The sequence below is a fragment of the Calonectris borealis genome, chromosome 6 (genome assembly GCF_964195595.1).
Source record: "Calonectris borealis chromosome 6, bCalBor7.hap1.2, whole genome shotgun sequence".
NCBI classification, from domain to species: domain Eukaryota; kingdom Metazoa; phylum Chordata; class Aves; order Procellariiformes; family Procellariidae; genus Calonectris; species Calonectris borealis.
In genome coordinates, this window is record NC_134317.1 from 29416784 (window position 1) to 29442229 (window position 25446).

The 25446-nt window shown below is 40.7% G+C and overlaps 1 protein-coding gene across 2 annotated transcripts in view; it reads left to right on the forward strand.

Moving 5' to 3' along the window:
• The window catches only part of PARD3B (par-3 family cell polarity regulator beta), a 433243-nt gene that overhangs the window by 386628 nt on the left and 21169 nt on the right, over nt 1-25446 (forward strand). For both annotated transcript variants that reach the window (XM_075153452.1, XM_075153453.1), the window contains one exon: nt 15537-15616. In XM_075153452.1, coding sequence (XP_075009553.1) covers nt 15537-15616 — 80 coding nt within the window. The remainder of the gene's footprint in view (nt 1-15536; nt 15617-25446) is intronic.

Below are 25446 nucleotides of genomic sequence, written 5' to 3' on the forward strand. Positions count from 1 at the left end.
TATTTACCAAGGGAAACAGTTCTGGTGCCGTATGTCATCTTATCAAAGCCCACTGGTACTGTTTATACCCTACAATATTATGTGAATTCCAGAAATACATCATGCCATCTATTCCACAAGGTACCTCGTCACACAGCTGCTTTTTGTTGTATTTCAGTGCAAGGGGGTGATTCTGGGGAGGACAAACACTAAGCATTTCTGTTAATTCATACAAGTAGTTGAAGGAAATCAGACAAAAACGGGCTGTGACCATCCTTGCAGGCTCGCAGCACTGAGAGGTTCCACATTAACACATGTGCCAGCGGTCATGTCCCTTGCAGTTAGGAGAGGTTCTTCTGATGTTGCCCAAATGGAGAACTTGAGTGGGGCATCACGGAGATCATGACAGCTGCCACAGAACATGTTGATATGATATGAAGGGCCCTAGAGGTTTTCTGTTGTATATATTTTTCCTAATTTGCCAATATGTTTAGGGAGGCAAGAAACAAACCTCTAACTGGTAGTTAAATTGATGAGAGGAGTTCGTGAGCAGGTAATCCGTGCTATGTAGTATGCTGAGCAGTTGCTGCATTTGTGCACATAGACAGGCCACAGCTCTGCAGCTTTTATCCTTTGGGGCACAGTTGAATGGGCACAGAAATAGCCTTTTCAGAGCTCGGCTGTAATCTGGCTTCACTGCAGTTCTGAGTAGCACAGTAGCTGGGTCTTTGCAATTTGCTTCATTTTTGGCAAGCTTCTGCCAGTATAGGTCTATTTGTTGATCACTCCATAGATAGGTGATTCTGTGGCCACTTTCCCTGAGCATGTGTGCATGCTGTCAAATCTCAGGCCAGCATCATGTGGGGAAGGTGGAAGAGGATTGAGATTTTAATACCGAGCTTTCTCATGTGGGGTTGCTAAAGCTAATACTTTGCACTTTCAACCTTCGCTTACCCTCAGTGGTACGTACTTCTCCATGACAGCTTTGTCCCGACCCCTAGCAAGTCAGTGCCCCACATACCGTAGAATCATACAGCTGCTCAAGGGTCTGACTACAAGGAGGGAAAAAAAGTAGGTTTCCTTTTAAAATTCACCTCCTCTTCCTCAGGCCATTAGTAAGAGGCCTGCTTCAACTTCTGGAAAGGGGCCCCAGTTACATCAACGCTCATTTTTTTAATCACAAGACAAGTCTGTAATGCCACTGAAATTCATGTCTGAAGCTAAGCATGCGCTTAGGTATTTATTAGATCAGGCCTGAAATTGGGCCTCAAACTTGACCCCTTCTTAGGCACAAGCTTTTGCCTTTACTACCAGGTATCTGGTGCATTTATCAAATAGATGCTGACACGATTGACTTCTTTTTGAATTCCCACAGCTTAATCTCCCTGGGTTATGTTCTTGTTCAGTGTGTTTCTGATGAAAAAGAAATTTCTTCCCTAAAAATACTGATGATCCAAAGAGTTGCCTAGCTACTGTTGTCCCAGACAGCACCCGTTTCCTAAAGATGCTGGTCACTGTCCAGCTCTGCCTGCTAGGGATAACATCGCTAAAACAGAGATAGCAGTTTTGACAAAGGACTGCAAAATTTGTCCATTTAACATAATGGAAAGCAGAATGACCTCAGTGAGGCAAACGGCAACGGTTGCCCAGCGTGTGCAGAGCAGGGTCGAGCTTGAAAGAAGCAGGGTCAAGCAATACAACTATGTCATTGAGGCTGTTAGAGTACAGATCTTTTATTTGTTAAGTATGTGATAGAAGCCAACTGAAATAATGGACTTTTGATTATTTTTGATTTCTGGATTGAGTTCTTCTATTGTCTATCTATGCAGCACTTCTCATTATTGCAGCACAAGATCTGAGGTGGAGGCCTTGGGTCTTCTTGAGTTTTGCTGAAGTTCCTCACTGCAAAATGCATTAGAACTGCTTGTTAAATTTCATCCTAGGCGCAGTTTCAGCAGTCAGGGTGTCAGTGCTCTGGCTACATTGTTGTCTTGCAGTTAAAAAACACTAAAAAGTTCAAGATTTCTTCACAGCTAAGGTGTGAAAAGTAATTAGAATGTATCACTGGGTGCTGGGTATAAGCAATTATCTATGAATATATAAAGGCTATATTTTTTTTCAACAAACAGGCGACATTGTTATAATTATTTAAAATGAAAAAGAAAGTCACTGACTCAGACATGGAGAGATTGGGCAGATAACTTTATTAGTTCCCAGTCTAAGGTCTGTACTGCAGATGCTAATCTAATATCAAGACTGCATTAAAATAAAGTACAAAATATGGGAAAAGAGAACTCCATTTACCCTGTAAGGCTGGTGCTGTACATAAGTTTGGCTTTTCTGCTCAAGGCCAGCTCTTTTCAACTTTCAACCTCAACTCTGCTGTTAAAGAACACTTGGAAAAAGGGGCAGTAGCGCCTCCTTTCTTGCTCAATACGGGATCCAACTGGAACACATTCCTTCTATCGAATGTGCTGAGTTTTGAGAAGTTTTGCAAAAGTTAGTAATCAGTTTCATTTTTGTTTGCATTTGGTTTTTTAAACCTTCTTTAATGTTCTTGCTTTATTTAGTAAATTGAATTTGTAAGCAGGAATTTCCCAATGCAGAAGGGAGTCTGATAAAATACTGGCACTGTGCAACCTAATCTGAAGGGTTGATTTTGATTTGATTTTTTTTTTTTTTCAGTTTTTTGAGACACTTGCTGTGCAACTGTATTTATTAACAATAAGAAAGCAACTGCTGTCTGTGGGTTTGCTGCTTTTTTCCTCATCAAATGGCCTGGCTGTTGTGTTAAGTGTCATGTTGCCCAATATTAAGTAGAGCCATTCCAGCTGAACCATATGTCGTAAGTCCTGTATGAGAGGAGATATTGAGTCTTCTGTAATCCAGGTGATGCTGGGATGTCTGCCTTCCAAGCAGAAATATGAGTTCTGGCCCTGCTGCCTCCAAGGGGGTCCTGCTATTCAAGGCAGATGATATGTGAACAATCCAGTGTCCCAGAGTGGCATAGATTTCATAAAGTAGTATATCAAATTTAGCACGTATGTTGTGAATGCATATAACTGAGCAAGAGGACAAATACTGGTATCTCTTCTGAAATGCAGCCTGGTCGCCAATTGTAAGATTTTTCTGGGTTTAGTCCATTCATCTGTTTTCTTGATAGGCTGGAAGTAATGTTTGTCAAAATTACTATTGCAAATAATGCACTCCTGTGTTAGGAAGACCAACGCTGCACGTGGCAACAAATAATGGCAGTGGCTCTCAAGGAACACGGACCCTGGGGAGGCCTGGACCAGGTGTATGCTTTACACCATCAGGTATTCCAAGAAAAGTCAAAGCAGCGGATACCTAGAGTGAAATTATGACTTTGAAGTTATGATATGACTCAAAACAAAGTGAGCAAATTGGGATTCTGAGGAGATCCAAAAGTTTCTTGTATTGCAGTAAGCATGATTATATCAAATTATATTCTATACTTCATAAGTTGATGATAACTCCTTCAAGATAAGATAAAATTTGTAATTTGAAATACATGCCTGTGCCTTCCATCCCTGGTCTGCCATCATCAAAACAAAGTCATTCTGACAATCTAAATTCAGTCTTCCCTGTGGAATGATTATAGGGGAATTTAGCAAAATACTGTCTAGTGGTACCCACCAGTGGATCAGTATTAACATTTAAATTTGCATTTGAAGCTAATTTTCAAAGTATTTCTCTTAATTTGCTAGGAAGATACCTGTCAAATTAGCAATTAAACTGTAATTTGGTCACTGAGGTGTTTACATGGATTAATAGATCTCTCTCTTAAGCGTATGCTCCTGGGTTTGAAATAATAGCTCTACCGCGTGGTAGCATGACCCCACTTGAGTTTCACACACACATGCACAAAATCAAATTCCATCACATTTTAATGCAAATTTTACCTTTGCAAATGATGGCCTGAAAAGAATGAGTTTCCATGGTAACCTTAGGGAACACATAACCTGTTTATCATAACTTCTCCATGAAGCAAGACAGGGGGTGGGGAACATGCTTTGATGTCAGCTATATTTTTCTGTAGACAGCATTCTGCTGTAGCATGTATAGAGAATTTACCAAAATGCTCCCATACTGTCCTAAATAAACTTTTTTCCCTTTCTTAGAAACAGAAGCAGTCATATGGAATAACATAGGAGGGAACTCCAGTAGGCAGTATTCAAAACCATTACCTGACCTTTCAGCTCCTGTCTATGGTTTGACAACTAGGTCAACATTTTGAAAGACCAATCACAAATTAATACTTAAAACAGATCTCTTCCATCACTTTCTCTCTCCACTGCTTTCCCTCCCTGCTTTATGTTTGGCCCTCAGGTATCCCTGCTGCCTTTCAAAGGCACTTTAAGTTTTTTGTTTTCTTGTTCTTCCACTTCACTGCTGAAAGTACTGTTTGAAAAATGCCTTGAAATATCTCTGAACTCCTAAATTGTGGAGCTACCACAGAAAAGAATATATTGATTATACTTCACATTCAGTGCTGACTTTCAGAGTTGAGGTGGTGGCTTCTGGAGCTGCCATCAGTGAGGAGTGAGTTTGACGGCTGGAAGCATCTGCAAGGTTGTATTTTTCCTGCAGATGCACAGTAACTCCTGGCTAAAGGAAAGTAGGTCTGCAACATTTTTTTAAGGTCATTAGGAGTAAGGAACAGATGTTGAGGTTTTTCAGAATGCTGCTTTGAAGTGCCATTTAGGAGTCAACTGACAAGACTGACCCTATAGGCAGTGATTTTCGGGACTGGAACACAGAGGAACCATTGCCCACAGTTACCCATCTGGTATCCATCTGGTACCAGCAAACAACAGACAGTACCAAATCACAGAGAAACTGTACCAACTGCTAAATTGGTATCAGCAAGCAAAGAAGGTCGCCACCCAACAGCAGTTGCAAGCAGGAGAAACAATGTCTGTAACATTTACAGACTGGTATCTGAAGATCCGGAGGAACCTGATGCCATAGCATATGGAAAGCAATTCCTCTCTCTAAGCCTGTTTATGCTGATGTTGTTTGCTCAGTATTAATCCAGGTTTGGGATTTTTATTTTTTTTTGTTAACCATATTGAATTGGCAGTGTGGAGAGCTTTTGTCATGATGCCACTGAGAGAGCGCCTCTCTTTAGTGACATCTAGGTTTAACAGGATTAAGATGGATTTAATACCCTGTGCTACAGACTAACCATTCAAATTCTAGGAGTACTGTTCCGGAGTGGTGTCAAATCACAATGGAAGGAGTTGAGGTTAACTTTTAACTCCGTGACAATTTACTCTCTGCTGTTTTTCTTTGATGTGAAGTATTCTTGGGGAGAGCTGTGGCAGGGGGTTGTTTCCCAATTTTATTGCCATCTTCCTCTTCTTCCCTTTGTTCATTTTCCCCCCTCTTCCTCCTTTTCTTCCCTTGAAGCAGTATGCTGGTTTGTACAGTAGCTAAGTGTTTAGAATGTAATAATACAACAGTGAGAGATTTACTGCCTCTAGGCGCTACCCCTTCTACTCTTGAGGACCTCCAGCAAGGCACGATTTTATAGACAATGAAAGGCTCGCTCTCCCCTGTGAAGCCGCCTGCCTGCAGGAAGCTTTTCACTGTCTATTTCCACTACTTGCTCTGCAATTTAGCTCCATGCCCTGCTATTTCCCCCTTCCCTCCCTCTTTCCTTCCCTGACATACACATGCATATACCCCCCGCGTATACATTCAGCACCAACACCAGATGTAGATAGATACGGCAAAATAGCATTATCTCAATGTGTGCATTAAAAACCTCAAAAATACCCCAAGTGTTTTCGTTTTGCCATCCTCATCATAAATGGAAATATTGATCTGTCCCCTGTTTGCTTTCCAGGTACTGACACTGTCATTTCATTTTCCCTAAAACGAACACAAGCTCATAGCTGGGCTGCAAAGCGGGCCATTACACCCTGGCATTGGTGCCAAGAACTCTGCTGACTTAGCTAGAGAAAGATGCTGAAAGCCCCTGACTTCGAGAGAAAATTCAATTCAATTTACTTCATACAGTGTCTCTCATGAAGTATTTCAAAATGCCTTATATCAGGAGATAACATAATGAGAAAATGCTTTAGAGAACTGGGTATTCAGATAGCAAGACAAAATGATACACAACAATGAACTGGAGTAAAAGAAAAGACAACTGTCATTTAAAAGCAGTAATCATCTGGATAAGTAGTCTTGTAAACTAATTACAGTGAGAAGAGAAGCAAAGAATGCAAGACTGGGAGGAACAAGAAGCAGCTTAGTTTCAAACAGGCTAAGGCAGACGACTGGTTTCATGGCGGGGAAGAAATTGTGCACAGTATTGTAGAACAACTACAGGAGATCTGCTTTGGAAATGTATTCACATGTATGTACTGTGTATGCAATATACATTGCATCGTAAGTGTATCTCAGTGTCAAGTTAAGTTGTTCTCTCTAGTGGCTGGGAAGAGATTAATTACATTGGCCTGGTTCAGTGGAAGAGCAATTGAAATGCCCCCTTGTAGTTGGAAAGAATCAATGCTGATGGGTGCTGAGGTTTTTTTGTTTTGCTGCTTTGCAGTTTTGCTCTCAGCTCAAGGGCCTCTGTTTGCCTCTACTCTGAGAATAGGTTTGCAAGTGAGGGTGTCGCCAAATCTGGTGCTCATTAAAGACAATTAAGAGGTAGAATTAACCAAAACATATTATACGACTAATGGAAAAAGAAGCCACCCACAGAGACGGACACAGGCCAGGAAATTATCTCATTTTGCACGGTCGCAGGAAACCATAGTCCTCCAGCACCAGGGATCAGGGGATCACGGAGCTAGGGTTCAGAAAGCGGAATATTATCTTTGTGGGGCTGTGCAAAAACACTTTGCAGTTTTGGCTTCACCTCCATCTTTGCTATTTTCTCTCTACTTAGTGTTGCAAGATACAGCAAATGCTGAGGGCTTGTTTTCTACTAAGCTAAGGCAATTGCCATGTTTTTAAACTGTTATGGGAACAGCCTGTTTCCCTTTTAAAGTTCCCATCTGTGTTTGTATTTCCCTCAGTCTATTGCCTTTATAGAGAATTTTCCGCTCTCTCTAAATCTAAAGCATTAGTTTCACCTCCTTGAACAAGAGGTAGGGCATTACTGAGGAGGAAAAGTAAATCCTGAGATAATCAGCCCTGCTTAATTCCAGCATGGAGCACTGCTGTCATCAGTGTTCCTGGTGTTCATTGCATAGGGAGAAGGAACAATGGCTGTAAGTATGTACATTTGTGTGTGTGCGTGTATATGTGTATGTATGTGTATATACGTGTATAGAGAGAGAGGCAGAAGGGGACCATTTAATTGCCTAGCAATCTGACTGACCAAGTAGTGTTCTGATTGCATACAGCTGATTTTCTAAGCGAAAATTTTCAAAACTACTCACCAGCAAAACCAAGATCATCAGTGACTCTGGAGTGCTTGTCTGTGTTTCTGTCGGGGAAGAGGAAGGATGGTTTGATTACTCTTTTTTCCTTTAGACAAGGATGTTTTTCTCACCCAAGGGAAATGCATTCTAGCAGCATGAACATAACTATTAATCAACACTTAAGCAATAATCAGTGAATGAAAAATGATGACCAGAAACTGAAAATGTACTTGCATAGCTACTTTGGCGCTTTTTCTTTGAGATCATGCCCTTACATTTTAACATGAACAATTCTTATAAAATTAGCGCTGATATATTCCAGAAGGCGGTGATTTAAAAAGCCAGCACTTATTTTTCACTTTAAAAAAAAATACTAACAGTGAATGGTACATTAAGATCTGCATAAGTAATGTTATAAAGCTACCTCAGTAGTGTCTGAGATAGATCCTCAATTGATGTGAACCAGTAATATCTTATGGGGTTCCTTCAGAGATGGAGATGCCAAGATCATCATCACTAGAATGCTGCGTTCAAATGTGTGAAGACGTGTTCAGGATACAGAGATATAAATGTTTTTCCTGTGTATTTTCACCCAAAAAGGAGATACAGCCACTGAGAGATGCAGGTGTATGTCAGCTTTGGGAATGCCTCCAAGAGGAATCAAATGCTATTGAAATTAAAACAAACCACCCTCATCAGTATTTAGCATGCTTTCCTGAATCAGGGCCAAGGTATGTGGTAGCACCCAGCAGAAACCAAGGCTGTGAGACTCTACTAGGAGTGAGCGATACCTTCGTTTAGCTTTTCAAGATGTTTTTTGACAAACTTAGTCACAGTTCTAATAGCATCAAGTGTTCTTTGGAATAATCTCAAAACCAGACTAGTATAAAATGCTTAAAGTGAGTGCGTGCTTAACAGATAGAAGGCTCAACATTCCCTGTGACTGAGCCCAGAAAACAGAACTTTAAGAGTCTACAAGATCGTGACTTGGTGATTGGGCTGTGAACAGGCACCTATAGCCATCTGTTGATTCACCTTCTCAAATTATTTACCCTGTATTTTCTGTAGACAAGAAAATAAAAAAGTTTAAATTAGTTGCCAGACTACCCAAAACAAACTTCGAAGGCATCAGACCATGATTTGAGAACCTCTAACAATTACACTCCCAAGATGTGTGTAAAATGGATCAGGAACAGAAACGCAAGGTTTCTCAGGCCCTGCTGGGAGGATACTGCTTCCTTCCTTATTCTTGAAAACTGTCCTACGAGCAAGTTTCTAACAGGGAAGCTGAAAGTGCTCTCTCTCCAGTGGTAGAGGTGGTTTTGAGAGTTCCCATGGAACATCATCTTGGATTGCCATTGCAGCCACTTAGCGAAGAAAAGCACCACTAAGAAAATCAAAAAGAAGTATTAAAGATGCTGTCTTATATCCAAACAATGGTAACGCAGTATGGATGGGCTCATATAACATTAGACGCTTCTTTGAGGACTGCTCCTGTCATTAAAATCAATGCAACTTAATTAAAGCAAATTATAGATAGATACATCTATAAATAAGATATTAAAGTGCGCTGCTGAATATGATAATTGCTGCATATTTAGCAATCAGCGTGTGTGTTCTGCTTTTGCCAGGAGGGATTTCTTTCAGTGGAATCAATGGAGCTTTATTAAAAACCATCCAAATTAGAGGGAGAAATGATGAGTGTTATAATAACGCAAAATCACTGTTTCAACTTTCATTGCAAAACCAGGAAAGCAAAATACATCCCTCTTTGTGTATGTAAGGAAAACATCAGGAAAATTCTTTTGAATTGTGGACACTGGTAGAATTTTTAATTTTTACCTTTTGATGCAAAACATAAAAAAGCTGGATGGAGGAAAACATGTTTTCTGTGGAAATGCTGGAGGTCTTGGAGGGTGGGATAATTAGGATATCACAGCAGCAAGGAATTAAAAAGACCCCTTCGATCAACTTCCTCCGTTTCACATGGAACATCCAGTTCACTGCCTTACATAACCCACCTCTGTTTTAACAGCTAAAGAAAGTGTCAAATCATGCTCTTAAATTCCACTTGCAGTCCCTAGAACCAGGCAGACTGTTGGAATGCAAAAAATAAAATGGATGAATTTTGGTGCTTCACCTGTGTATGAAACATTGAGACCGGGGTGGGGAGCAAATCCACTTTTACCTCTTAGTTTTTCTTCAGTTTTCACTTAATTGAAAACAAAAACCAACTGTGTCTCAGCAGAGGGGAGACCTGGAGGTTAAAGGGCAAATTCCGTTATACCACGGCCCTTTTTGGCATGCTGAATCTCAACCCATGTGATTAGAAATGCTCCCAGACAAAAGAAGAGCTTTGAGAACAGAGGTCAAACCAGCATCTGAATCAAGTCCTTTAGCAGATGATCACAAGACTATTGAAAAATGTACTAAGCAATGCAGCAGAGCATGTGCCATGTTTATACACAGACTTCCAGGCAAAAAGCAGAATTGGGTGGCATTTTCAAAGCACTTGGGTGATGGCAGAGGACATGCGTCACTCTGCAGCCTTCCTGGGATGTCTTTTAGTGCATGTCAGTCATATAAAATAAAACGGTAGTATCACACCATTTTTTATGGGGAGAAAACCACAATGCACAAGCTCAAGTGACTTTCTTCAGCCTACACAGTGAATAAGTGACAAAGTTAGGAGTCCCAGGACTCCTATCTTCATAAGCTCTTCCTGATCTCCCATAATTTTAAGTAAGTCAGGCATGACTCAAGTGGAGTCAGCAGTGTTTTGCACCGGGTTCACAAACATGTAGCTAAAATCACATCAGCCTTGATGAAGTTATGCTATTGCTACTTATCTGGTGGGCAGTACACGCTCCTCATTTTCTTTCTGATCTTAATGATAATTGAAATGTTTGGAGGAGGCTTGTTGTTCAGAAGTGGGGAAAACAAAGGGTTAAAAAGAAAAAATTAAAAGGGCAAAGGAGATGTTTAGCATATAAGTGAAAAATGAATAAGCCTGAATGCAACACCCACTGTGTATTATTCCTTTTTAAGAGTGTGAAACTTCTGAAACTGAGCTGTGGTTTTTCTATAGCTGGTTAAGAAGCTTTAAACAAATTTTTTAACAAACTGATCTCTGCAAAGATCAAAGTTTTCTGTATGCAGCTCTCAATAAAATACCTGCAGGAGAGGGAACAGTGACTGCAGCTTTCTGAGACAGCCACCCTGAAAATGGCTCTGCATCGTTCTTTCCACCCTGAAACTGGCTCTGCGGCGTTCTTTCCACGCTGAAAATGGCTCTGCGTCGTTCTTTTCCTTATGAGCAGGACTCAAGGTCTTGGGTCTTCAGCCTGCCAACTTCACTCCGGACTGACCTGGAGCAGGGAGCTCGGGTAGCTCAGGTGGGAATTTGTGAGAGGAGGTAGAGCCCTAGGCGAAAATACACTGTCCTGCCGAATGTGTCTCCATTGCTAGGGGCAAGGAGTTGCTGCTGGCTTCCATTTGCAGTGTGATAGCTCTCACCTTGAGCTGTGTGTGAATGCACAAGAAGTAGTTGATTCTGGCTTCATGAAGCTTAAACTTTAAAAAAGATCGTTATAGTTGTGATTGTTCATACCGCGACGGGTGTCCAACCCCAGAAGCCTTGATCCATATGAAAGGGGCAAGAGAGGCTTTCCTGCTAAGCAGCTAGTCTTTTAGCCTTTAAGAAATGCTCCGGGAGGAAGGCAGTGTAAGGCAGGCGAGGAGGAATGAAATGCAGTGTATGCCGGGAAAAAACACGGCCTCTTGCACTTTTCTGCCCAGAAAATGCAGTCTCAAGCTTCAGGATGAAGTAAATCCTTTCTCTGCTCTCAAAGAATTGTTATTCTGCAGCCCCAGAATTTTTCTGTAGGCAAATCCGAGACTTATTTCAAGATACCTGCCTGCAGGTATACTCTACTTATGCTTTATAATTTATTTGCAAATATTTGAATGCTCTAAGATACTTGTTTCTGGCTTGATCTACATGTGCATGTTCACATGTATCTTTTTTATGTTTTTCCTGGGAAGTTTTCCTAGGGAGAATTGGCAGGTTAGAGATATTTGCTGCTAGCTTATCACTTCCATGTATTGAAAAACTCCTCGAAGTGCCCTGCAGTTACCATATTTGCAGGGACATAGCTTGCACTGACACCTGCACAGCTTTCGTTTTCTCTTTTTCTTTACAGTTGCTTTCCCTTTCTGTCTGTTTTGGATCTGCATGTGAAACGTGAAGCTATGAACCTTTCTACAGTTTTCTGTTTTGAAACAAACGTGGATTCCATTTGTCCAGGGAAGTGGAGAGAGCCTCAGCCTGCACTCATTCTTCTCTGCCTTTTGGCCCTTCATGTTGGTCCCCTGCTGAGCGCTGTGGACTTAGAGGAGAACAGCACGCAGTGCCCACACCGCGCTCCAGTCTGCACATCCCCCAACCTGGTTCTGGTACTGGGGACTGGCAGGGGTTTAATTAAAGATGCAGAGGTGTCATAGGGTTTTTTCTGAAGTGACTTATTTCTATCACAGAAATCTTGTTTGCTAATGGAAATTATTGGTTTAAAAAAAAAAAAAAGAGAGACTTGAACAACAAAAATGTTACTAGCTATGTAGAAAAAATACCTTTCTGGCACACAGAAAATCTTGACCACAAAGGCATTGAGTTATATGGATGCCATGTCTTCCCCATTTGTCTGGTACCTTGTCTCCAAGTGTGGCCACTGCTACATGCTTCAGAGAATTCATCGGGATTCCCAAAGGGGCAATTAGGAGAATAACCTGCTGGTACAGAGGTTTCTGCCTGCTCTCCCTTTCAGGTAATGGCTGACTCTTCGACTCTCTACCTCTCTTCAGCCTGTCAAAGGCTTTACTGTCTTCTGCTAACCTGATGCTAGTTGTTCTGATTTGTATGTGTTTCCAGTTTATTAATTTTCCATTTACAAAGGGCGTGGCCATACTGATACTTTGCAACAGTTAAGTTTCATGAATTGTTTGTTGTTGTTTTTTGATAAAGATAGCATTTCCTTTCCTCAGTTTAAGCATGCTGCTCTTTTAATTGCACTGATGGGATGATGGCTGTTTCTGTGTTTATCTCTACCCTGTTATTTTTGCATATTCATGTTTTGCTTGTTAGCTGAGGCCGCTCTAGACTAAGAGATGATCTCCTCATAATGATGGCTCTTATTTATGTTGATGTCGTTAATTTAAACCCTAAAAATACGGGAGCATGTTTTGGATCATTCTTTCTGTTGTTCATTACCATACATTTGTGAACGTGTATTTCATCTGGTGTCGTGTTCTCTCTTTACTGATTGGGGTGCTGGTCTCAAAAGCTCTTCCAGTCGCCTCCGATAGGGACTCAGCTAAGTAATGCACCTTCTGTCAGCTCCCACACCTCACTGGCCACCTCATGGTCAGTGTCCATTGGCTTTGATAGGACTTCAGGTTTTAATCCTTTTTAAGGTTATTGTTTGCTCACCTAAATATTTTATGATTATTAACTACGCGGTTAAAACCTCCGCACCTGTACTGAGGGCCAGCTGCGTACATCCTGCTTTGGGGAAGGAAGAGAAGCTGGAATATTTTGATCTTGTTAATTAGTACCTTTCACACCGATTTTTAGCTTAGTTTGTTGTAAAAGACAGCAAGGAACCCTTTGCATTGACTCTCTCTGAAACATAAATTACTTCTACAAGGGAGGTGTTTCCATTTTCGCCGCTTCTCTCTTCATCAGGGTAGTATTTTATTCCGGGCACCATTTTGCTGGTGGCTGAGTGATGATACATTTTTACTGTCGCGTGGACAGATGGAGAAGGGAAAGGAGAAGAAATGGCTGAGTCTTTAATTAGCCGTGCAGAGCCAGAGCATGCTTTTCCAGTGTGTCGGGGGTTTTATATAGGGTGTGGAGACTCAGCCGCTCGATGGATCCAAATTAGCAAAATTGTGTATCCACCGCCAGGGTGTTTCTATGGCAACTGTCTCTCAAATCATATATACAAACAGACCTGGCGGGGGGTATCGCCTTCTATTTGGTCTGTAGAAAACCATCGGAAAAGGAGTGTTTTCCGGCTGCAAAAAGGCCTTGCGATGTAAATATTTTTTACTTTCTGGTGACTAGTATAAGTTTTGGGATTGCTGCTCGATGCTGGCTCAATTCTGAATCTGTTTGTGTTATTGCACATTGACTGGCTGCTGTTACTCCTGCTAGGTGTGAGAGCGATCACCAGGAAACTTGCACAGGGTTGCGAATGCACAGTTACCAGGCGCATCCTTTAGCTCATAAACATCTTGCCGTTGCACATAATTAATAGCCTATCTACAGCGACGCAGGTAGACAGTATACTATGTGGCTTTTGTGCTGAGCGAACCAAATTATACATTCATTTCTTTTCCCCTTCATAAAACAGCAGAAATGAGAAGAGAGGTTCTTCTCTCACCGGTGTACCTGGTGAATTAAGGGAAATTATCAACCTAATCAAATTAGCAGTGTAAGAACAGCCAAAGTGGCTGCGACTCTCTGCCTAACCGACTCTATCTTTATAAATTCTCTCTACATGTCACTTCTTCTGGTGGAAAAAATGAATGAATGATCCATTTAGCCTACTGCCCTTTTTTGAAATGTAGGGCAATTATTGTTATTTTTGTGCTTGTCCAAAGTCAGGCACTGCTAAAGCATGGGTCATTTCAAATCAGAGGTGGTTATTTCTTGTGGCCATCAGTTCCGTGAGGAGTCCTTTCTGCTTTGAGTCAGACAAAGGGGATTTAGCAAGAGGCCCGTGCTAAATAATTTTTTTCACTTACGACTGTCTTGGATGTTCAGTGAGTGGCAAGGTGCATAACGGTATTTGTCTAGAATAATTCCTAAGTGGCCTAGTAGCTCCAAGGGATAGTGTCTCTCTTTGCATGGGACTTGGCTTGTGTAATGTACATAGAAATGTTATGTAAAGGTAGGTAAGACTTACTACACCCGAGTGCACACCCTTTCCCGTTGTAGAAGCTTATACATCTCCTCAGTGAAAATGGCATATTGTGCGTAAAATACAGGACTGACAGAAATGTACTCTAACCTGTAGAATGTGAAAAACATGTTAATTTTTGTTTGGTTTCTCTTTTTATAATCAGGCATTTGCCGAAAGCTTGGTGTGATTTATTCTTTTCTTTGTAATGAACTGTTAAAAATGTTTGAAAAGGCATTAAATCTTCCTTTCTGCTATTAATCTGTAAAAGGGGAAGGGGATTTTAAATGGCCTCTTAGTATATTGCTTTATAAAACTGCTGATTCTAGCAGCACCGGAATAGGAATACATACTAATGTAGGAAATACTGAAGGCAGTCAGAGCCGTCTGCATTTATGGAGGAAAAGACTAATAGCTCCATTTTAACAAGGCTCTTAACACTTTGGGCCATCAGCAGGCACTGAGTGAGTGAAATTGGGAGAGCTCCTGTGTGCTAAAAGCATTGAAGTTCACCGTTTTGTACCCCAGTTGGAGCCTTCCTGATAGAATTGCGCTCTCCAGCCAACTCCAGTTGCCATCTTGAAAACAAACCAAGTAGCGAGCTGGCATTTTGACTGAGTGCACTAATGCTTCACTTCTGAAATGGCACCAGAGCATGATAAATGCACTTAACTCCCAGCTGGATACTCAGCTTTGCAGTGGCGTTAGGGAAAGTTTCTGGATTTTTGTTAAGAATGAAAGCAAAGCCTGTTTAGATCACGTTTTATACTTGAGCACAACACATAGGTAGAGAAAAAACAGCAAACTTGGTACTAAGATGCTAGCTTTGATTCAAGTAGTTATGCCACTGGAATCAGAAGGGGTGTGCTTAATTAGATTACATCCTCGTGTTACTGAATTCTAGGAGGAAGGCCAGCCAGGGAAGGAGAGAGAGTATCCCGGCTACCACACAGACGAGGAAAAGGCTCTGAAGATTGTACCTGTTCTAAACAGTTCTTTGATATGGAAGCCTTTCTTGTTAGCAGTGATAAGATTATGTATAGGATTTGGAGCTTCTTTGAGCCCCTGCCTTTCTTTTGTTGATTTTGGCATGTTGCAGCATCATGTGTTCTGTGCTTATCGTTTTGAGATGCATTGTTAGTAGCTGGGCTGCATAATTGATCTTCATCTCTAATTACTCTCCTCTCCACAGGTGCCTGGAAAAGGTCCAGATGGGAGCTCATACAATCTCCACTTTGAGGGGATGGAAAGGCAGTATGCGTCCTTACCCAGGTACGGCACTGAGCCTCACACACACACACTCTGATTCACCCTCCCTCCGATGGGTAGGGAAATCAACCCACAGCTGATGTCCGGCTCCAACAGGAGAGATTATTTTGCAGTTTTGTCTTGTCACCTTTTGCTGCTGATTTAGTGCCATCTTTATAACTGTACTATTAATTTGGACTTTTGAATTTTAAAAAAAACGGTCTCTCATTGAACATGTCAGCAAGAGTCATGATCCACAGGTAGAGAACATGACATTGAGGAAGCTGGCTCTGCAAGAGTTATAACAAGTTGTAGCACGGCATAAATGACCGAGTTTATAGTGATATAATCCTAGCTGGCATTGACATAGTACTGCTGTGGAAAGCCTCCACTACAGCAGCCACAGCTACTGAAGTCCCACTGTTGCTGCAAGGACTGTCTGACTAGCAGTCCTATTCCAGCAGAGCATCTCTGGGCTTTAACTGGACGCTGTGGAAATGAGAGTGAATTCTCTGAGGGTGTTTTTTTAATTTTTAATCCTTATCAACTCAATGAAGAGTACTTCTAGTCTGAAACCAGTGGGGCATAACAAAAAGGAAGCATTTCAGAGATTTCAGACCTGTTTCTATCGGAGTTCTAACAGCAGAATGTAAGATTTAGCAAGCCAGAAAGGGGAGCAAGAGGATGCTAGAAAAGATAGTGGGAAGCAGTGGAAGGAAAACAAAAATAGAAAAATATTCCCCTTTTAGAATAGAGGGCTGTGAAAGGCCTTAGAGGGGTTGCCCAGTCCACTTCTTGGACCTACAAGCAAGATAATTTATAAAAGCAAAGCAAAAATAGCTATTTACAAGCAAGAAGAGATTCTTTGTTGTGAAGTAGTGCTGCCATTGAGGAAATCAGTGAATAGTTTCTTTTTGCTTCTTTTTCTTTTTCCACTGAGCTATTTACATTCAAAGGTGTCACTGGAGAGACTGACTGATAAATATGTAATGCTGTGTCCAATTCCAGATGAAAATACAAAGAATATCTTACTTTTGGAAACCAATATATAAAGGCTGTCTCACAAGACATTGCTGAATGTTTGTAGGCATTTTTTAATGTACATGGTTTCTAAACCAAAGGATGTGTCTGTAGTTTAGTTACTGCCTTCAAACGATATTTGTGTCAGCCATCGTTTTGGAAATTTGTCCTATGCAGTAACTGGTTTTTCTAACAGAAGCCTGCTTTCCAGCAGTGTGTCCTGTATGTATTTCCTGACTGACTGTGGATATTCTTTCTCTCCTGGGTAAATAGCCATCTTTTTTTGTAGTCCTCCAACACTCATGTCTCCTGTCATGTTTTTAGCAGTGATTTTTGCAGGTTAGTTAGGTGTAGTTTAATTATGCACACTCTTTTTTATCTATTTTAAACTTCAATTTTTTTGAAATCTTCCTTGTGAATTACAAGAATAAATTAGCAATTGGTGCCCAGTGTAACTCTCTACAGCAATTTTCATATTCCTGTATCATGTCTCCTTTTATTCATTTTCCCTTTGAGCTAATCAACCTTATTTTTTGAATCTTTATAAAATGGAAATTTCCCAGTGAAGTGACTTCCATCACCCAGAATTCTTTTTATTTCACCATATTCCTTTCAAGTGAGGATGACCAGAAGTGAGCATAACAGTGCAGATGCAGACATCTCCTTGCTTTATGCAGGAGTGTTCTTTGTGTTCCTTCTATCCCATTCCTTTTCAAACCTGCTGCATCCTCAGCGTGTCCCCAAGGTGTGTGTACTGCTTACCTCTGCACTCTGCGTTTTTGTGTTGGTTTTTTTTAAAGTAGGTCTGTCTGAATCAGATCATGAATCTCACAGTGTTCTTCCCAAAACCTCCATTTAACTTGCTGGAAACACGAGTCTCCAGCTCTTACGACAGGTTTGAGTATTTAGCTGGCTGGGACTCGCCATTTAGGAAGTCATCCAAACATTCAATAAGCTTTTGAAGATCAGTGTGAAGAGCGTCATTTCTCTCGGTGCCTAAGAAGATTACGCTGGCGAGTGAGGGGGCCTGCACTTCAGCGGGGCTGCGTGTGCTTCCTGACCCGAACACTCACGCTGCTGCACACAGGCCATGCCATGGCCGCGTCTCTACCCTGGCAGGAGCAGAGCTTTGGGACAGCACACCCTTGGGTGTGCCTGCAGTCCAGCCATCGGCTGCTGCCTTTTGTACTTGGGTTTTGTAAGTTTTGCAGTTTCATGTTACTGCAGTAATTAAGCCCTGGCAGTCACAAATGACTAGATTGCCATGGTGAAGTCTAAATCCAGAAGAAGGGGATGCAATCTCATTGCCAGCTACTAATGGAAATGAGTGATTTCTTTTGTTCTCATGGCTGACTGCCCAGGAGTGTAGAGGAATCCAGGTAAAAACCACCCATTTGCCAACCTATTCTCAGTGGAGGATCCATGAATACTACTGTAATGGACAGCATTATTTAAAAAAAAAAAAGAGAGAGAGAGAAAGAAATAGGAAGGTAGAAAGAAATACAGAGGTAGTATTTCCTCAAAGAGCAGCTTTCTTCTCCCCAACATTCTGTTATTAGTTCATGGTTTCCTGCCCTTGTCTTGTCCCTGCCCTCACCTTGGTCAAACCACTGAGCTGCACTTGGTATGGACATGGTATATAACTGTCTGCATACTTAGCCATTTAAGTCCAGTTTAATAAGAGGTATTTAAAGACGCTTCAGATGAGGGTTGTAGAGGCTGGGAAGCAGATTCTTATTGCAATGTTGTGTTGAGTCTAGGAGGATATGACCTTTGCCTGCCGCTCTGGTGTGGCACAACACAAGGAAAGAGAGGAAAGCGCTTGGACTGCAGCCAGTTTCACTGGATGAGGGAGGAGGAGGGGATCTGTGCCGTGTCAAGAGTAGCTGGGACCTACACAGGGAGACTGTTCTGCTTACCTGGAAGCCAGCAGGAGTCATGCTAGTGTGTGTGGGCATGAACAAATTGAGTAAGAGAGCTCTGGTTTTCCTCCCCATAGGGCAAGAAGGAGGAATGATCACCTGCCAAATAGCTTTATGAATGTCTGGTGCCCTTAAGGCACTACCCCATTCCCATGCAAAGGCACGCATCCTGCGTGAAGGGGAAGTCAGGCTGCCAGCAGTATCCGAACATATCTGCTGCTGGGTTGTAAAAATCTAAGCTTTGAAACATCATTGCTGCTTTGCCCTTTTGTTTTGTTTTTCTGTCTTTCTCTGAAGCTGCTAATTTAAGTCTAGATACTATGGGCCAAATTCGGGTGATATAAGTCTGTATTAAGTGTATTTGAGGAATTCAGCTGTGTCAAGTGTGCTTGTCTTTTCAGTAGATGCGGCAGCAAATCCAGTGTCCCACTCTCACTCAGCTCAGTGACGCCCTTTTTGCCTTTGGTTGGAGGATCTGTTCCTCTGTAAGGTTACAGTTTTAATTAAAAGCTGAAAACACGAGGCAGGCTTTGTATGTGACTGGCTTAATGAGCGCTCAGCTGAGTTACGTAGTTAAGTTTCTAGGTAAAATAATGCCAGTCTGTACACTTGGTTTGGAAATATCTACAGAGGCAAACATCTGAATTAGATGATAAGTGGCTGTGGCAGGAGAGTGGCAGGTCTTCAGCTCACACTGCATTGTGTTGTTCTGTCTGCAGAAAAGCAGCAAAGTGGGAAAGACAGAATGGAAGGCTTTGCAAGAGAGATACAGTTCTTTGCACTCAATACTTACGTGTTGCCCTGGGGCTGCGGCTAAGTGGTGCTGAGTGGTAGTATTAAGCAATGTTAAATCCTCGGCTGAGAACGGCTTGATTCTTATACCTTTTAGCCTCTTCTTTTGGGGAGAGGAGCAGGGCAAGGGTATGGGAGCCAGAAAAACATTTGTATTTTTTAAACTATTTTTAATGCCTGTTGTCTTGATGTAATCCAGAATATTTTTCTGATGGAGCTATGGAACAGATATGAAGCTGAAGCTGCTCTGTTTGTTCATAGTTTTATTTTTGAGCTTGCTTTTATGGAAATCTGTCTTAATGTAAATCACAGTCTTGCCAATGGCAGCCTTGTTTGGAGAAATCTCGTGTTCGAGGACACGTTCTTCTCTGTGTTGATGGAAGAGCTGGCTGTGACCAAAAGCAGACTGTCAGACACTGAGACAAGACACTGGTGACATGAGTGTAGATCAGAAAGCTCAGCCATCTTCCTGGTAAGAAATGCTGATTCCAAAGGAAAGCTAATACACCAGACTTTCTCTGGAATCCTCGTATTACTGAAAAACATGCATTTTTGTCAGGAAAAGGGGTGGGGCTGGAAAGGCAGTAAGAGCATTAGAAAATAACTGCTAGCATGGAAAAATGAGTGCAGGCTGTGTAGATGAGTTCAGCTGCATTGCTGTGGCTGGGAGGAGACCGCTGAGCAAACTGGTAATTGGCTCGCAGGAATATCTGTCTTAAATGTAACATGCATCTTAAAACTGGGAAACTTGCAAATGTATTAAGGACCTAGCCTTGCAATACAGTGGCAGCACGTAGTCTTGCTGTGCTGGAAGCTTCTCTTCAGATTGACCATGCAACTTGCACTTCTTAAGGCAGTAGCTAAAAGCAGCACATCCTCCACTGCTAGGTATGAAGCCAGAAAGGACAATTTTGATCACCTTGCCTGACCCCTCCAAGGCCTTCTACACTTCTGCATCAAACTAAATTTCAATTTTGATCCATTGCATTACTTTTATAAACGTATTTACAAAAGCATCTAACCTAGAATTAAAATGTCACGTTGTGGAGAATTCATTACATTCTTCAGAGGTTAATTATTTTACTGTTTAAAAAGATTATGCCCTTTTTTTTCCTAAGTCTGAAATTACCCAATTTCAGTTTGTAGATACTATGGTAAATATTTTTTCTGCTAGATTTTAAGAGCCAAGGCTGCAAAATGCCTCCCCCTCAGTATTTCTATGCAGTGATCATTTATGTTATCTTTTAACCTCCCTTTCAATAAATTAAATAGATTGAGTACTTAGGTCTTACACTATAGAGCATGAAAACAGCATTGACTCAAGGGGCCAGAGTCCCCATGCAGTCAATTTATGAGGTAGCCTCTAGAGTTGAGTCAAAAACATTTCCAACTCTTTGGCTCAAAAGCAAAGTTTCTGTAACACCTATGTCATGAAGAGATAAGGTTCCTCAAACAGAAGGAATGGATTACTTAGCAAGTTTCATTAGCTTTTTCTTGCACTTGAGGGTCTTGCCTTTATTTTACTAACCAAGTTTATTTCAAAATGCAGGATTTCTGCAATTTGATTGAATCCCAAAAACATCGTCAGAAAGTGACTTGACACAAATCACAAGAAAAAGTTAATTGTCTGTTAAATAAGAGTCATCATTCACCATTGTCTAGCAGAATCTGAAATTAATATAGTGACATTACTTAAATATGTATATAGTGTATTCTCCTGGTTAACAAAAAGAAATCACAATTTTAGTGCAGACTATAATTAGCTGCAAATCAACTTGTCAGAGCATTCCCGACCTATGGGAATTGACTAACCAAGGAGCACAGATGAAAAAGCAAGGTTTAAAATCAATTATTTAAATCAAAATTCCCTGCTTGTTGGTTTAAATCACAATTAATTTTTTTGCTTTAAATCACTTTGATTTAACTTATTCCATCCCACGTTGCAAAAAATCTGTTCCCCTTCTCATTTTGTATACTTCATTTACATTCCTCCTTGACATCCAACAGTACGTTACACAGCATTGACCCAGCAGTGCAGTCGTCAGCTGAGGGATGTGATGTTCTGGGGTTTTTTTGGTGTTGACCCATCTGCACTGACAAGTGCCATGCGGTGGCACAGTGGTTCTCAGTGACGGTGACAGTGTTGCACTCTCCCACAATACTACTGCTGTTCTGCCAAGTTATTTTCCAGGGACCTTCTTGGTGCTCAGCCACTTCTTAGTAACAGTCTGCCTCTCAATTTTCCAATGTTCCTCTCTTTGTTTGACTTCGTTACATGACTCTACTGAATTTGCTTTTTTCTTTTTTTTAGCCCAAAATTGTGCATTATGGCAGGCAGAGCGTGGCAGTGCTGATGCAGGCTGCAGGTATCGAAGGGAATTCCGTTGCTGCCTTAGAACACTGTTTAAATTGGAGCATCATTCACCTGGTTAAAAAGAGCATCTGCAGATACATTTTCATAAATGTGACGGTTTTTTTCCCAAAACTTTAATGGCAGTGAAATAACTTATCAACCCAGTCCAGAACCACCAAAGTCATAGTCTGTCAGTGAAACCACGTTACTGGACATACATTATACCTATACCTATTAACTTTTGGTGCATAATATAATACACACAATATTTTTAGTAATGCCCAGATTTTCCCTCCGAAGTGGTGCAAAACGGTGAAGGGCAGGGTGATGGGAAAATATTCGTTTTGGATAGCTGAAAAAAGTCTGTATCTCTCCCATTTCTCATATTGCTTAAAATTAAGAGAAGAGGGTCAAAAGAAAGATTTGAGAACTAATTGTGAGTGGTCTTTTTTAATTTTCAGTGTAAGTTGTCTTTTTTTTTAATATTCCCCTGACATAACTGCAAAACTAAGAAGCCTTGATAATTTGGAATCGTATATAGGATTAGAACAAAGTAGGGTGCAAAAATGAATGGTCCACTTAATTTCATCCTTCTAGTCATGTGAAATATAAATAGTATTTAAACAGTAAATTCTATGGTATACTTGATTATTAACTTTCTCATCTGTTTTAATCATCTGAAGTAATATCAGTAACTCAGAGATATTTTTTAAATATTTTTGTGTTGACAGCTGTACTTTCATTGAAAATGCAGCAAAATCTTATCTGTCGGTATCTTCCAATGTAGTGATCTCATTATAAATGAAATATGTGTATGGTTTTAGTTGGGTTTTAAGTCCCGGCAGATGAATTTAGAATCAGTTTTAATGGAAATCCTACTCAAGGACCTCCAAGATACATTGCACTAAACCAGCCAAGATGAAATACAGGCAAAGAAAAAAGATCATTCTCACGTACTAGAGCACAAGCTTGGGAACCAATCTGATGTGCTCATTAAAAGATTAGCTAAAATCCGATATCAAACAGTTTAAGATTTGCTTAGCTAACTTTATTTAACTCTGCAAGGTAATAAAACTGATTGCTGTAGAAACTGCCCAGTGCCTCTGAGACGTCAGGAAAGTCATTGTACTTCAAGAAGGACAGAGTCCAAATCCAAAGCGGGACACCAGATTTGCGGTACCTACATGCAGGAGAAAGCTAGAAGTGCTCTGTAGCAACTTGTTCTGTTTTGTCTCCATTTCTGTTACTCTGCTGCGTGTGTCATGGTACTAATATCACCTCAGTGTCGTATGTGAAGACTGAAGGCTTTTTTTGTGTGTGGTGTCAAAACATATTTGCCCAAAAATGTGCGGAGTTCATAAATAACCTGCATATACCTTCTATAGGGAGAGTCTCAGGCATTAAAGCAGAGCAGGTAGGAAAGCGTCAGTGTACTGTAAACATTTCAAAAAATGGTCTTGTGTCTTTCTCTAAGACTTGGCTGAAAGGAGGAAAGAAAATTGTAAACAGGATCACAATTACAAAAATCCCTAAGTTGAATTCAAAAGGAAGGAGATGTGGTTGTAAAACATACCTCCAGCTTTCTAATAAAATAGAAGTATCAGTTGAAGTGAACAGGATGCATCTATCCAAAGCCAAATTAAGTCTTAATACTGAAAAAGTATACTTTAGAAAGTCAGAAAGGTCAAGGTTCATGACATCAAATCATGGATTGCCGCTGGCAGGCTACTTCTGTAATTTCCATGGGAATAACTAAAGAAAATTGAGCAAAGAAAATGTCTGCAACAACTGGGACATAGCTTGAAAAAAACACTAAAAAACAGATGTCCCAGAAGAATACTTTGGAAGTGTAAAACGAGGCAGACAGGGGTGGGTTTTGTCAATTTTTCTAATAAGTCAGTCAACTCCTCATAGCGAAAAGCCAGTTAATGCAATATGGAATAGTTTAAAAGTCAATTAATATTTTGAAGCTAAGCAGCAAGCCTCTTTGCAAGGAGATATTAGCTGGAGTAAATAAAAATACTTTCAAGTGTCACGTTTCCAAAAAACATGGATCTGGTATGGATTTTAGTGTATAACCGGGCATAAGGACCTCCCACTCAAACTAAGGGCACCAAATTCAGCTTAAAAATACAGAAGATGGAGGAAAATACTGCCTTTGAACAAAAGGGCTTGAATTAATATTACAAAATTTAATGAAGTCATGGAGACATTGCTTCAGAAAAGAAAGCTAGATTAGCTATGCCTCCAGTGAGTAAAAGAACAAAACAAATGTTAGGGAACAAAATATTAATGAAAGAAAGAAGTGTCATTACAAAATGGTTAGGTTGAGATGAAGAATCTGTGGAAAAAAGATAAGTGAATGCAAATTAAAAAGAAGAAGATCAAATTAAAAAACAAAAGTATATGTCCCATACAATGCATCAACAGAGTGATGTGCTGAGTGAAACCTGGGGAATGAGATGTGTGCTACAAAATGCAAATACATCCTTTGCATTGTTGAGATGGATATTGAAGTTGCTCAGGAGATCAACAGGCTGGGAAGCTCAGCTGGCTGCTTTATAGGTACGGATATTTGGAATAAAAACATTGCTGATTATGTTGGATTATAAATCAGAACTGATCAAAAAGTGTGGACTCGAGGCTGCAAAAATGAGGAAATACGTTTTTCTTCCTGTGAGAAAGTTCATTGTAAAATAAGACAACTCCACTGCAGTTCTTGGCTTTGGCTTTCTCTTGATAAATGGGTCTGGAGGTGTGGCTGAAAGATGGTTGTCAGCGAACATGCTATAAAAACAGCTAAAAAAGGAGAAATGTAGGAAGCCAACAGCATCGGGTTGGTCGGTACATACATATGATTTTCAAGGATGTTGGATCAGGATTTTTTGAGCAAGCTTCCCGCAGCTCTCACAGCATTGTGCACGAACCTCCTGTATGTTGTCGTGGCTCAGCTAGGTTCCTGTAAGCAAACAGCAACTTTGCGATGGCACCCATCGCTCAGAGGCAGACTGCAGTTAGTTCTCCATAATCCATCCAGTTCCCTTATCTTCATCCAATTTTTGCAAAACAGGTTCAGAAAAAACAGGAAAGATGTTAAAAAGAACAAGGAAGTTGCACTGTCACGATGGCAAGTTTCAAGCTTCTAATAGCAAGCCATTTAAAGTGAGTCAGTTGTAGGTATTCTTATGCACACATTTATGAAAGAGGAAAGGAGATTATGATGATAAAGTAGGAAAGTGAATTGTATGTGGACAGTCTTAATTGCATGCTGTAAGGTAATGACAGGCTGTGAAATCTTAAGAACTCAAATATAGTTCTGGGTTCTTTTACAAACACACAGGGGACAGAGTCGTGAGCACTCAGCGTGCCACCCACCGAGAAATAAGAAACAGGGTGGGGGAGATGAGAGCCATAGAGAAACACAAGGGCAGTGCTTTAAGCAGACCTGCAGTTGTTTGTAATTGTTATCCGTGGTGAAACCCTGCCTTGTGAGGAGAGAGCTTTTATATATACTGGTGATTAAAGGAAAGAGGTATCTAATTTGGGATTAAGAGAATCACTGAAGAATTTAATAGTAAAAACAGTTGCTAGAGCAGCTGTTTCAACACAGTTTGGCTTTGGCAGCCAAACCGCTTCCATTTCATAAGTAGGTGACATATTTAATTTCTCTGCACAGAAGTCTCTTAAACACGTATCAAGAGAATATTCTAAATTCCATGGGTTTTTGTCTGGCTTTCTTTGCCCATATATTCACCTAACGCTTTTAT